Source organism: Castor canadensis, chromosome 2 (genome assembly GCF_047511655.1).
Source record: "Castor canadensis chromosome 2, mCasCan1.hap1v2, whole genome shotgun sequence".
In the NCBI taxonomy this organism is placed as follows: Eukaryota; Metazoa; Chordata; class Mammalia; order Rodentia; family Castoridae; genus Castor; species Castor canadensis.
The window spans coordinates 189,016,362-189,029,252 of NC_133387.1; the positions used below are offsets into that span (position 1 = coordinate 189,016,362).

Sequence of the window (12,891 nt, forward strand, 5' to 3'; positions counted from 1 at the left end):
GCAACAAAAATAGATTTCTTTTGCTTTCAAATAATTCCACACCAAACTGCTAAAAATGAAGTCATTTTTAACTTACAGATAAAAAGACTCTTTAAATGATAAGCAGAGGGGCTGGGATGTAGCTCAGTGTCAGACAGCACGCGGTGCTCTGCATTTGTGAGGCCTGACCCCCAGCACACACGCACGCATGCACACACACATATACACACATACACATATACACATACACGCACACGCACACACACATACACACACATGCGCACACATACACGTGCACACACACATACACACACGCACAAACATACACACACACATACACATGTACACAGATTCAGGATGCATTACAAGTCTGATTTTAAAAGAGATTCACATTTATAACAGGTCCACATTTATTTCAACAGAGATACTCCAAACATAATACAGAGGCACAAATATTAAGTAGTGACTGCTTAATATTGTAAGGGGCCAAAGACATCTTTCTGCAATGTGAACCCTAAGAACTATTCTCCTTTGTAGACTACAATATTCTGGTCAGTTTCATACACTTTTACTTTATAAAGGACTCCCACAGGAAGCAATTTCTGGAGGTTTTCCCAGATATAGACAGCTACATTTTCTGTCGTACTGTAGGAAAAAAGGAAAGAAGTTCAAAATGCAAATAATAAATTTCATGCTTATACTTACAGAAACTTTCGAAATCACATGGCAATCAGATAAAATGTCAAATTCAACTGTCTTTCTCACTATCTATCCTGACACTCACCTTACAACGTCTGCAAAGTATGGCACATCCAGATCCAAATTCTTATGATCCAAGGGCTTCATAATGGCCTCCTACAGACAGAATAAGGAGGCAAACGCTGATTCCACTCCTGCCTCACGTTCCAAAGGGTTCCACCTAAGTCTCTGAACACTACCCCATCATTTAGTCATAACTCAATATTGGTAAATATTCTATCTGTGTCCTAGAAAACAATCTAACAAGGTTTAAAGTCAGTTCCTGTTCCCTAAAATGATTAGCTATCCTTGTTACTGAATGCAGAGTTGAGAAACCAAAAAGTAGAAGAGAATTCCTGGAGCTTTCTTGAAACACAAGCCACTGTGATTCAGAACTCAGTTTTAACAACTCTTGAATTTTGTCCAGAAAGTTACCAGAAACACTTTTCCACAACTTTAGTCTCCCCTTTGGAACAATGCCACAGTACCATTAGGGTATAAAGACCCAGCAAGCACTAGAGTTTGGAAAGCAGACCTGAAATTATGTAAGTAGTTAGCAAGGATTGTAACTGCCTACTCTTTCTAGGTTTTCACTTTTAGCACTTTGTACAGAAATCTAAGCATTTGTGAAACAACTTAATTTCCCATATTGCAAGGTTTCAAGAAGGGTACATTAATAATATTGTAATCATTTCTTGAGCAAAACTAGAATTTTTTTTTTAAGTAATTTCAGCTGGGCACCGGTGGCTCATGCCTGTGATCCTAGCTACTCAGGAGGCAGTGATCAGGAGGATCGAGGTTTGAAGCCAACCCAGGTAAATAGTTCACAAGATCTTATCTCAAAAAAATCCATGATAAGAAAAGGGCTGGCAGAATGGCTCAAGCAGTAAGAGTGTCTGCCTAGCAAGTGGCAGGCCCTGTGTTCAAACCCCAGTGCCACCAAAAAAAAAAAAAGGAAAGAAAAAGTAACTTCTAGGTCAACTACTTTTTAAAATAGACCACATGAAGAGCTATTTCCCATGAATACCAAGAAAATAAATCTTTGGTTTAATGTCAATCCCAGTTCTGGTCCCAACTTCTCCATTGAAGTCTCTTCTGAAGAACTCTAACACCCACCTGGATGAGCTACTTTTACTGCCAGGTGTTGTATACTTCAGGTACACAAAAGAAGAAAAAAACTAAGAGCTCCTCTTCTAGCGTTCAGTCATTTGTCTGCCTGAGACCGCTCCTATTGTTGTCTTATGCTGCACAGGACTTTGTGTATATGCATTTCAAGTCTCCATAAAATGGAGACTTTAACTCCCTAAATTCTTTGAGCACAGGGCTGTTTATTCTTTCACTCAACCAACAATTTTTGAGCACTTACTATTCCTTGCCTCCTAGAAAAAGTAATCATGACTCTGTGGGCTATGTCTCATTTCTTTTTGTATTTCCATTATTCAGCTCAAAAATGCTGCAAATTTATTTAATATGTGAATATGTAATGTTAAAAAGTAAAGGTCATTAGCATTATTTCTATGAAGAAAACGTCAAATGTTAGGATAAAAGTTTCAGAACTGAAGTGAAGAACTATATAATGGTAACAAATGAAATGGTAGCAAACAAGAAAGAGTAGAAATCTACTCCCAACTTTGCAAATGACTAACCACATAACCAGGGGCAAGGCAGTTAACTGTTTAGAACCCTTGGTTTTAATCTTTGGAATGAAGAAATTGGTTCAGATAATTACCAAGATCTCTCACAATGCAAGAACTTTATTATGACACCATCAATAAGTCCTTCGTTGAACACCTTTCTGTGTGTTATCTCTATGATGACCTGTCCCAGTAAATTTATAGTGAAGCCAGAGAGAATGAGAAAAGGTAGTCTTAAAAATCTATGACCAAAGGAACAAGGAATATTGAGAGAAGGGATAGAAGGTTTCAAGTAGAAAGCTGTCACTTGAAAGAAAGGTAGAATTTGTTAAATGAAGGAAAAGAGGATGTTCCAGCAAGGAAGCACACTGTTGCATCTCCCCTACCTCCACCCCCACTGCTGGAACAAAACTGAGACTACTTTAGTAGGCGGGGGAGTAGTTCTTACAACTAGTCTCCCGCTCCCACTCCCACACCCATGTGCTCTCGTAAAGCCATGGACCTTCAGGAGCTAACTGACACAGGAGGGAGAAAGGGGACCATCAAAATTACACTGAGGAGATAGGACATAATAAGCACTCAACATGCATTACCTCCATACATTTTTTGAGGTCAGTCAAATTCATAACCATTCCTGTAACAGGATCAATCTAAAGAAGAAACACGGGTGAATGTTACTTTGATAGGCTCTCTATATTTAAACTTTTGTCAAATTATTAAAGACTGTACAATGTACAGACTTTGCCCACTTTTGCTGTCATCCCAGAGTCACCCACGGATCTCAGCACAGAAGCAGCAGGTGTTCAATGTATGGTTCCTCTCCCTGACCACCCGCAGCACATCAAAGACAATACTCTGGGAGAGGGGAGGCCTGGAATGGCAGCAGCTCATCATACACAAAGGCCAACGGTGAAGTTTTCAACACTGGTTACACCACACTGGCTGAAAGAGGGCCAAGCAATCTGAACAAGCCACACAAATATTGTTAGCACGTACCTCTCCCTGTACTGTCACCACAACTATGGAGAGAAAACAAAGATACCAAAAAACTAGCATGACTTTCAACAAATTAAACAACCACACAAATTAACAACGTAAATTATTAGTTACATCTCCAGCCTCCAGATTACACTTATATTTTCCCCCCAAGCATTTGTTCTTTCAATTAAGATATTTTTATCAACCAAAGCAAGACTCAACCAAAACAGAGGAGCTTAGTCGGAGGTTTGGTTAAGCAGAATAAATCAGCCAAGGATAAAAAGGGTGTAAATTCTCCTGATGAATCTCTATCTATAAAGAAAATGGACATTCAAGTGTCCAGCTATCCACCAAACTCGCCCAATTCTGACTGCCTTTCTAAGCAAGCACAACTACTATTAAGCGCTTACTCCTTTACTTACAAGAATACATCCTCACTTCACAGTGATGCTTGATAAAACCTGTGCTTGTACAAAGCATTTGAAAAATCTTGATCAGTGCCTTACAAACTGACAACTTAAAAACCCTGTATTTTTAGGTGTTAGATGGTCAATAAGTACAGCGAATTTGAGAGGCAGTTTAGAGAAAGTAAGCAGCAGTAACTAAAGTCCAGGTCCAACACCTGGTCCACTCTTATGTACTGCACAGGCTGTCAGAGGGCTATGCAGCTGGTTTTGAGGCATCAGATATACCTCAAAGAACCAAGCCCCTCATCTTTGCACAAATTACTTACTTCCTCTGAACAATGCTGACAAAGTTTTAGACCCAAACTATTTTTCTGCCATATGATACATTCCTAGGCAATACTCCCTTTTTGTCTCTCATTATTTATTCAAAGATAAAATCTAATTTTTTTCATTTTGATTTTACTATGCAGTTTCTTTTCTTTCTTTTCATTTTTTTGGGGGTCAGTACTGGGGTTTGAACTCAAGTCTTCACACTTGCAAGGAGGTTTCTTTAATTTAAATTAGTTTTTGCTGGGCATAGTGGCTCATGCCTGTAAACCTAGCTGCTTGGGAGGCAGAGATCAAGAGGACCATGGTTCAAGGCCAGTCCAAGGAAAAACTTTGTGAGACCCCATCTCAACCAATAAAAAGCTGAGCATGGTGGCACACATCTGTCATCCTGGCTATGTGGAAAGCATAAATAGGAGGATCACAGTCCAGTCCACCTGGGACACTAAAGCAAGACCCTATTCAGAAAATAAAAGCAAAAAGTGTTGGCTGTGTGAATCACAGTGGTAGAGCACCTGCCTAGCAAGTGCAAGGCCCTGAGTTCAAATCCCAGTGCCACATACCACACATAAAAATATATATTAAATACACACATATATACATATATATACACTATATATCATAATATAACTATTACATATAATTTTTAACTGATACATAAAAACATAAAAATTATACATATTAAGGGGATGCTATTTGATATTCCAATCAATGTACACAAAGTAAAATGTTCAAATCAGGTTAAACATATCTATCTCTTCAAACATTGACTGTAATCTAATTTTTTTTTTTTTTTTTTTTTGTGGTACTGGAGGTTGCAGAACTCAGGGCCTACACCTTTAGCCACTCCACCGGCACTTTTTTGTGATAGGCTTTTTTGAGATAGGGTCTCTTGAACTATTTGTCCCAGCTGGCTTTAAACCTTGGTCCTCCTGATTTCTGCCTCCTGAGTAGCTGGGATTACAGATGTGATCACTGGCACCTGTCATAATCTAATTTTAACATTAGCTTCAGACATACCTAATCAGAAGGAAACATACCACCAAAAAAAAACACTTTTTATTATGCATTCTAAGGTCAAGGAAAAAAATTCTGTGCACCCTTGCTTGTTTTGAACTATCTATAACAGAGTAGGCAAGTGTGAGGTAAACCTTAAGACTCACGCAGTCAAAACAGTAAAGCTTTTCATCTTGAACTTCCATTTAACTCCTCATGAAGGTGCTCGAAGCATTCACACTGTCCACAGGCTGCTGGCTCTTGACACCTACACTGGCTGAGCACTCTTTACATTAAAGCTTCATCCGTCTCTCTCACCTTTGTAATTGTGCCCGTGGCCATTTGGATTGTTGCATTTCCCAAACAGTTTCAAGTTTTCTTCCTTACTCAGAGATTTGCTGACAAAAAAAGAAAGAAAGAAAAGAAGAAAACAAAGTCAGTATGACCTAAGTATCACAATCACACTCCTCTGTTCCAACATTAATTATTTGCTTTGGTCTTTGAAAAGTGTAACAATTTACTGTAGCTTGAGTTCATCAACTGGAGAAATCACTTTGACGTCATTACTCACCTACACATCTGGAAACAATGGCCCTACTCAGACTAATGTGCCCCATAAATTAGCAGAAACAAATCTTAAATTCAACTCCTGTGTTCCACCACAAAATTCCAACTGATCTGCTTCTGGTCTTTCCATTTTTCAATTCAACAAACATTTATGGAGTCCCTACCATGTAAAAGGCAAGTGCAGAATAAAGCCACAATGATGAACACAAGAAGACATTTGTCCTCAAGCTGCTTAAAATCTCATTTTTCCTGAATAATAATTACAATCTTGCTCTACTCCACCTGAATTACTCCCTACTGAAAAAAAAAAATTCACCCACCTGTACAGGGATATTCAAATTAAGGGAAAATTTAAAATTACAATACTTAGCTGTTGTTCCAGACAGAAAGAAATTTACTTAATGAATCTGTGTATCTATACCCACCCAGTCAACTTGCCAACTTCTGAGTCCTCACTGATAAGGAAACCTGGAGAAAGATCAAAGCTGGGGGAAAGGATCAAAGATGGGTAAAGCCCATCCCCCTTGTCCCGGCCCCTGCATCCAGCTATCCCACTAGAAACTGCTGACAGCCTTCCTCCACAGGTATGCTGACATGATATATTGTAACCTTGAAAAGCTAACTGCCAAGTCTGCTTCCATACTCCCTGCTTGCTTGCTGCCGCTTTTCTAGACATAAAAACCCCAACCACCCTGAGCTTGGGGCTGGTGCCATTTTGGAGATATCCAGGTGCTGGCCCACTAGCGTAATAAACTTCCTTTCCTCCATCTACCTAGATTTGAGTCTTGTTCTCGCTGGTCTGGTGATTTTCCTGCAACATTTTGGAGGCCCCAGCGAGATACAGACCACCACACCCCATTGGGCAGTGGGTCCTCAGCTCCCTGACCCTGTAGCCTGCGAAGGTTGCTGGAACTGGGAAATGCACACTCCCAATGTGTTTCCAGGGCTTCCTTCCAGACAATGAAGGAGGCTGCAGAGCCAAGGACTGGTAGAGTGAAACAGAGACCTGCATCAGACATCTGGACCAGGTAGGAACCCGGGGGTAGTCAGTGTAAGAAGCCAGCACAGATTGATCCCCGCAGGGATCAAGCTGAGCCCTGACGTGATTCCAGGGTGACATGTTCCCTTCCTCTGGGACCGATGTGATTCAGGTCAACTGGATTTAGAGCAAGCCAGGATTTTAGGGGAAATAAATAGGGACTGACTGTTTTAAACTCTGAGTTAATGGTGTGTGACTGAGCGGCTTGACCTGCTTTCGTTTCAAGCTCAAATCTGTGGCTCCATGGCTGGGCACCTCTAAGGCCCCTGAAAGCTACAGAGTCTGAGTGGGTTCATCCTGAGATTTCAGGGTGATTGACATATGGTGTATGGTGGGATTGGACTAGTGTCCAGTCATAAGTCACCCTGTTGGGCTGAACCCACTACAGCTAAGTCACACCCAACCTCATTGTTCGGGGTTGCAACCAGGCGAGCAACTGTGTTGCCTCACTGACAGGTACACAATCTGTCTTGTGACATCAGCAATTCTCGGGCACATGTAAAATGGGCTCCTCTGGGTCAAAGTGCCTAACGGTGCTCCAGACTGTGCTTGCTAACTTTAGGGAAGGCTGTTCAGGTGACTATGGGGTTAAGACAAAACCGGCTAAGCTCCGGGGATTCTGTGAATTGGAATGGCCCGCCTTTAATGCAGGATGGCCAGCAGAGGGCACCCTAGACTTGGTTATTATCACCCACATCAGGAACATAGCCTTTGGAGACCCACGCCATCCAGACCAGTTTCCTTACATCGACTCCTGGTACATCCTGGCTGCCCACCCGCCTGACTGGCTCCGTTTTCATGCCCCCCAGAGGCACACAGCTGTTTTGGTTAATGGTAAAGTAGAAGAAAATAAATTTGAGGTCCACCACACCTCAGAATCCGAGTCGTCAGATCCGCCACCATATGTCCTTCCAGTGCGCTCAGCCGCTCTGGCCTCCCCAAGGTCTGAGTCTAATGCCGGGGACTCCAATGGAAGGAGGAAACATTGGGCCCAGACTCCCATCCATGTCACCCAGTGGTTCCCTCATTATACCCCCCCTTTGCCTCCAACGACCCCAAAGGAAGAGAAGAGCCATTTGGGGAGGTCACTGAATTCTGGGAGGCTAACAAGTAAGGACAGAGGGGCCCCAGTAGCTATACTATGCCCCCTCCATCAGGTTCCTGGGCTGCCACTAACCCAGGCAGATAGGTCATATGCAGCTGGACCCATGCAATACGTGTATCAGCTATTCACTAACACCGATCTCCTGAACTGGTGACAGCACACCCCAGCATACTCAGAGGAGCCACAAGCTGTGATAGAGCTCCCAACCAACATCACGCACAGCCACTAGCCCAACTGGGACGACTGTCGTCCACTCATGTCCACCTTCTTCACTTCTGATGAGCGCTGACAAGTATACCAGGCAGCCAGAGCTTGGCTAGCTCCACCACAGACTATAAATCCAGAGCAGATGAAAAAATCCCAGACACCAGACCAGACTGGGACTCCAACACTCCAAATGAGCTCCAATCCATCCAGCACATGAGACAAGCTATCCTGGAGGGAGACCACCAAGGGGCAAGAGGGGCAACCAACCTCGCCAAGATCAGTGAAGTCACACAGAAGCCTGATGAGCTGCCTAACCAGTTCCATGACCGGTTATATGATGCCTACTGTCAGTACACCCCATTTGACCCTGAGGCCCTCACAAACCAACCCATGATTAACACCATCTTCATCCAACAGTCTGCCCCTGGTGTTCGCCAAAAGCTACAAAAGATAGAGGGCTTCACAGATGCCAACACTGACCAACTCATTAGCATAGCAGCCAAGGTGGTGGCCCAGACTGGCCAGTGTACAGTCCACAAGAAAGAGAGCAGGCCCATGAAACAGGCTAAAGAAAACTCAGAAGGCTGGTTCATCACCCTGGAGGGAAGGCTCCAATACTGGAAAAGGCAGCCGCAGGCCTGGTAAGGCTGGCACATGACACCACCCATTTGGGCAAAACCTCTCTACAGGGACTGTTGCAAAAATATCTGGTCATTCCTTGACTGGCAACTCAGTTGGCCAACAGGGCCTGTCTGTGCTACGCCCAACACAACACAGGACAGGGGCCCAAGCCCCCTCTACTCATCCAGAAGAGGGAAATCTACCCATTCCAACACCTGGAAATGGACTTCACCTGAGATCCAACCGAGCAAAACTTATCGGTACCTTCTGGTGGTGGTCTGCACTTTCACAGGCTGGGTGGAAGCCTACCCCACCCGCATGGGGAAGGCTACATTGGTGTCAAGAGCACTAGCCAAGGAAATCATTCCCCAGTTTGGGGTACCTAGCAGCATCAGTCAGACAATGGGCTTGCTTTTGTCAGTCAGGTGATTAAAGGAATATCCTATGCAGTTGGCCTGACCTGGGACTTGCATACCTGGTATCACCCCCAAGCATCAGGCAGAGTGGAGAGGATGAACAGAATTATTAAAACAGCACTGGCAAAACAATGTCAAGAAACAGGGCTGCCCTGGCCAGATGTATTACTCTTGGCCCCATTCAAGATCAGATGCACACCCAGAAAATGCAGCCTCTTCCCTTTTGAGGTCATATATGGACAGCCGCCACCACTTATACCTGGGCAGGCTGGAGACCTTCAAGAGTATGAACACACAGGCCTCCACAGGTTCCTAAGAGGCTTAGCACACACTTCTAGGGAATGTGCTCGACACCTAGGGCATCCAGAGCCAGCCTCCATGACCCTCGAGCCTTTACACCCGTGGAGCCCAGGAGACTGGGTTTGGGTCAAAACCCCAGTTAGAGGGAGTCTAGACCCCTGATGGAAGGGACCTTACCAAGTCATTCTAACCACCCCTTCAGCTCTTAAGGTTGCAGGATTAAAGCCGTAGCTCCATCACACACACGCCAAGCCAGCAGAGGATCTGGGCCAACCCAGACCAGCCATTAAAACTGACCTTGACCCGAGGAAGCTCCAATGAGGCATCAGACAGACGTGCTGATCCTACTGACAACTGTGATCATAATGACTGACTCACAAGTGAGGCCTCCAGGCCCTACTGGGATCTTCCATAAATTAGTATGGGAGGTCAGACTCTTGGAAGGACAGTAGGGAACATTAATTAACCGCACCACTTGTGCTTTGTCGGGCCCTTGTGTTGTCTCCTTTATGTACTGCCTAGGCTCGGAAGTCAGAGTAATAGCTCACTTAGGGCCCACCACCCTGGTTTGCTCTGGCCAATTCAAAGATCGCTTATCCAATGCGTATGGCCGAGTACCACAAACCTGGAATGACTGTGAGGGTCCCTCATGGTCCTTTTTACAATACTGGTCATGAGTTGATTTTGCCTCCCTGGGGGCTTGGGAGGGGACCCCCACGAAAGGCGAGGGTGTCAGTATTCAGAGGCTATCCTCAAGCAACTACAATGAAAAGGGGCATGCCAGGGAATGAGGCAAAAGAAAAGGAGACCTTTTCCAGTTAACAATAGATAAACCCCAACAGTGGGGAGCTAGGGTCTTTGGACTGGGATGATCCCTCAAACGTAACTGGGAAAGTCAAGTGTTCTTAAAGACCCTTAGCCTTGAGATTAAAACAGCAAATCACTGTCTCCAAATCAGTAAAACCAACTCTCTGGACCCCTGGGCGCAGGGGCAGATCCTCCCTCCCTCCTTGGATGGGGCTAATCGGCCCCCATTACACCATTACACCCTGACACCCCTCTCATTAAGGTGATGGCCCTAGCAAATAGCAGCCATCAACTAATACAGCAAGCAGACCCTGAACTAGGTAGAGACTGTTGGATTTGTCTGAGGGCCAGCCAAGTGTCATATGCCGGGGTGGGCCTGGCTAACATATCAGAAATACATAGGCTAGGCCTGGACAACTCTACTCAGCATGACAATACCTGCCTCACGGGCCCAGCTGTCCAAATAACTGGAGAAACTAAATGCTTTGGCAAAGGGAAAAACTGCGCTAATTTAGTAAAAGGAGCCAAGGCGCCCAACAGAACTTACTTTGCCTGCCAGAGTGGGATCCATACTTGTTATGCCGGGGGAGACTGTGTCTTAGTTTTCCTAGTCCCGGACCTGGACATACTTCCCGGGACTGAAGTTGCCCAGTACCTGAACCAGCAGACTGAAGGTCAGACCTACTTCTGGCAGGACCCCATCTCCTCCCAGTACTTCTGGGAGTCACCCTGGCAGGAGCAACAGCTACCGGGGCTACTGCCATTGGTCTCCAACAAGTCCAGCATAGCCAGCTATCTGAACAAATCCGTGAGGATTTAGGATTAGTACAACAGAGTATTGTCACCCTGCAAAATCAGTTAGACTCACTAGCAGCCACAGTCTTGCAAAACCGCCGGGGCCTGGACCTCATTATTTCAGAAAAAGGGGGAATTTGTGCATTTCTAGGGGAAGAATGTTGCTTCTATGCAAACCAGTCCAGGATAGTGAGAGAAAATGCTCACCAGTTGCTAGAAAGAATCAAGAGAAGAAACCAGGAAACATTTTGGAGTACAGGGTAGAGGTTCTAGGCCCCAGGGGTAGCCCCCTAGGCAGGCCCACTTACTGTGCTTCTCTTACTACTGCTCCTAGGTCCTTGTGTGATAAACCTCCTTGCTAGGTTCATTTGCAACCAGATGGGCACTGTTAAATTACAGTTAGTGAGCCAGTACCAAAGATTGCCTCTAGATGAGGCAATATGACCAAAATGGTCATAAGGGATTATGATGGATAAGAGGAGGGAATGATAAGGAAACCCAAGAAAGATCAAAGCTGGGAAAAGGATCAAAGACGAGTAAAGCCCATCCCCCTTGCCGGGGCCCCTGTATCCAGCTATCCCACTAGAAACTGCAGACGGCCTTCCTCCACAGGGGTGCTAACATGATATACTGTAACCTTGAAAAGCTAACTGCCACATCTGCTTCTGAAAACCCCAACCACCCTGAGCTAGCGGTCAGCGCCATTTTGGAGCTATCCAGGTGCTGGCCCGCTAACATAATAAACTTCCTTTCCTCAATCTACCTGGATTTGAGTCTTGTTCTCGCTAGTCTGGTGATTTTCCTGCAACATCACCAGCCTCATGTTTGGGCTTCCTATTATATAATTCCTTAGAGAGCTTAATAGACATCTCTAATAAAGGTAATAATCACACACACACACACACACACACACTTTTCTCGGACATGAAGGGCTACAGTTCACAACACTTCTGCAGAAAAATCTCTCACTGTCCTATGGACAAAATGAACCACATTGTAACTTTGCAAACCTCTGAGAGGAGCCAGTGATAGGTGCGTGTTAGTCCCTGCAGCATTCCTGTCACCTAGCCCAAAGCCTTAAAAGCATGAAACGAACCCTTGTCCAGTAATGAATGGTGAACCGTTAGAAATGATTATATCCTCATTTTACGAACGTGGAGAGGGCTACTGAGTAGCCCTTCTCAAAATCAGCTCAGCTGGGGGTTCAAATCCCAACGTGTTGCGTGCTTACGAATGTAACACCAGAGTTCAGTTTACGTTTGGTAAGAAGGGTGTTTGGAAGTTGCCTGGCTATTATATTAGATACGGTAGTTCATGCAGCTGGCGTACCAAACTAGGTAAAAGTTTGTTGAGTGTTTAAGGTGCGCGGGGTTGCGGAATCCGGGCGAGATTGATTCTGTTGAATATGCGGGGCACAGGTAGAATGGATCCTGTGGTTCACACCCAGGGCCGTCTCCGGCCGTCCCCACGCCCCACTGCCTCCTGGCGCGCTCGGCCATAGCCCGCAGTCATCCACCCATTCCCGCCACGGGCCACTAGGGAAGAACCGCGCGCGCGCACGAGCGCCGGGTCCCCGCTGTCGGCCGAGTCTCTTCCTACGCCGCCCCACGCTCGCGCCCGCGCACGTAAGCGCGCCTCCTGGCCCCGCCCCAATGACGTCAGCGGCGGACAGGTGTCCGCCTCCTGTTATGGCAGCTGTGGGCACGCCCCACCTGTGCAGCCGGTGGCTCGCGCTGAAGGAGACGAGGCGAGACACTCGCGCCCGGCGGCGACCAACCCTGTCCGCCGCGCTCATGGCTGTCAGGTCGGCGTCCGGAGACCAGCGCCTCCTCCCTCCGCAGAGCCAGTGGGCGGGCCGGTGGGCGGAGCCTCGTTGCGGCTGCGCGGTGCGGGCCTGGCCCGGAGGCGCTGTTCTGATTGGCTCAGCGCTGCCGGGCCTTGGTGTTCTGCGAGTACCTTCGAGCAGGCATGCCCT

General features: G+C 45.8%; 1 protein-coding gene across 3 annotated transcripts; it reads right to left on the bottom strand.

The window, feature by feature from the left end:
- Window positions 1-350: 350 nt before the first annotated feature.
- Pts (6-pyruvoyltetrahydropterin synthase) lies at window positions 351-12,773 on the bottom strand. Of its 3 annotated transcripts, XM_020184126.2 has the most exons (6): window positions 12,629-12,773; window positions 5,378-5,457; window positions 3,348-3,370; window positions 2,945-3,001; window positions 764-834; window positions 351-624 (listed from the first exon to the last, which is right to left on the bottom strand). In XM_020184126.2, exons 1-6 carry the CDS (start codon window positions 12,709-12,711, stop codon window positions 501-503), a joined length of 438 nt encoding a protein of 145 aa, XP_020039715.1. In that variant the 5' UTR covers window positions 12,712-12,773; the 3' UTR covers window positions 351-500. The 3 variants fall into 3 exon arrangements, with proteins under 3 accessions (XP_020039715.1, XP_073922832.1, XP_073922833.1); XM_074066731.1 differs by lacking the exon at window positions 3,348-3,370 and having other exon boundaries at window positions 12,629-12,768; XM_074066732.1 differs by lacking the exons at window positions 2,945-3,001; window positions 3,348-3,370 and having other exon boundaries at window positions 12,629-12,768.
- Between the last annotated feature and the right edge of the window lie 118 nt (window positions 12,774-12,891).

Excerpts from the sequence above, each read along its gene's own strand:
- Pts (XM_020184126.2), bottom strand. The coding sequence starts at position 12,711 with ATGAGCGCGGCGGACAGGGTTGGTCGCCGCCGGGCGCGAGTGTCTCGC. Across the intron at positions 5,458-12,628 it reads GCGAGCCACCGGCTGCACAG|CAAATCTCTGAGTAAGGAAG; the intron begins GTGGGGCGTGCC and ends TTTTTTTGTCAG. Across the intron at positions 3,002-3,347 it reads TGGTGACAGTACAGGGAGAG|ATTGATCCTGTTACAGGAAT; the intron begins GTACGTGCTAAC and ends TTTCTTCTTTAG.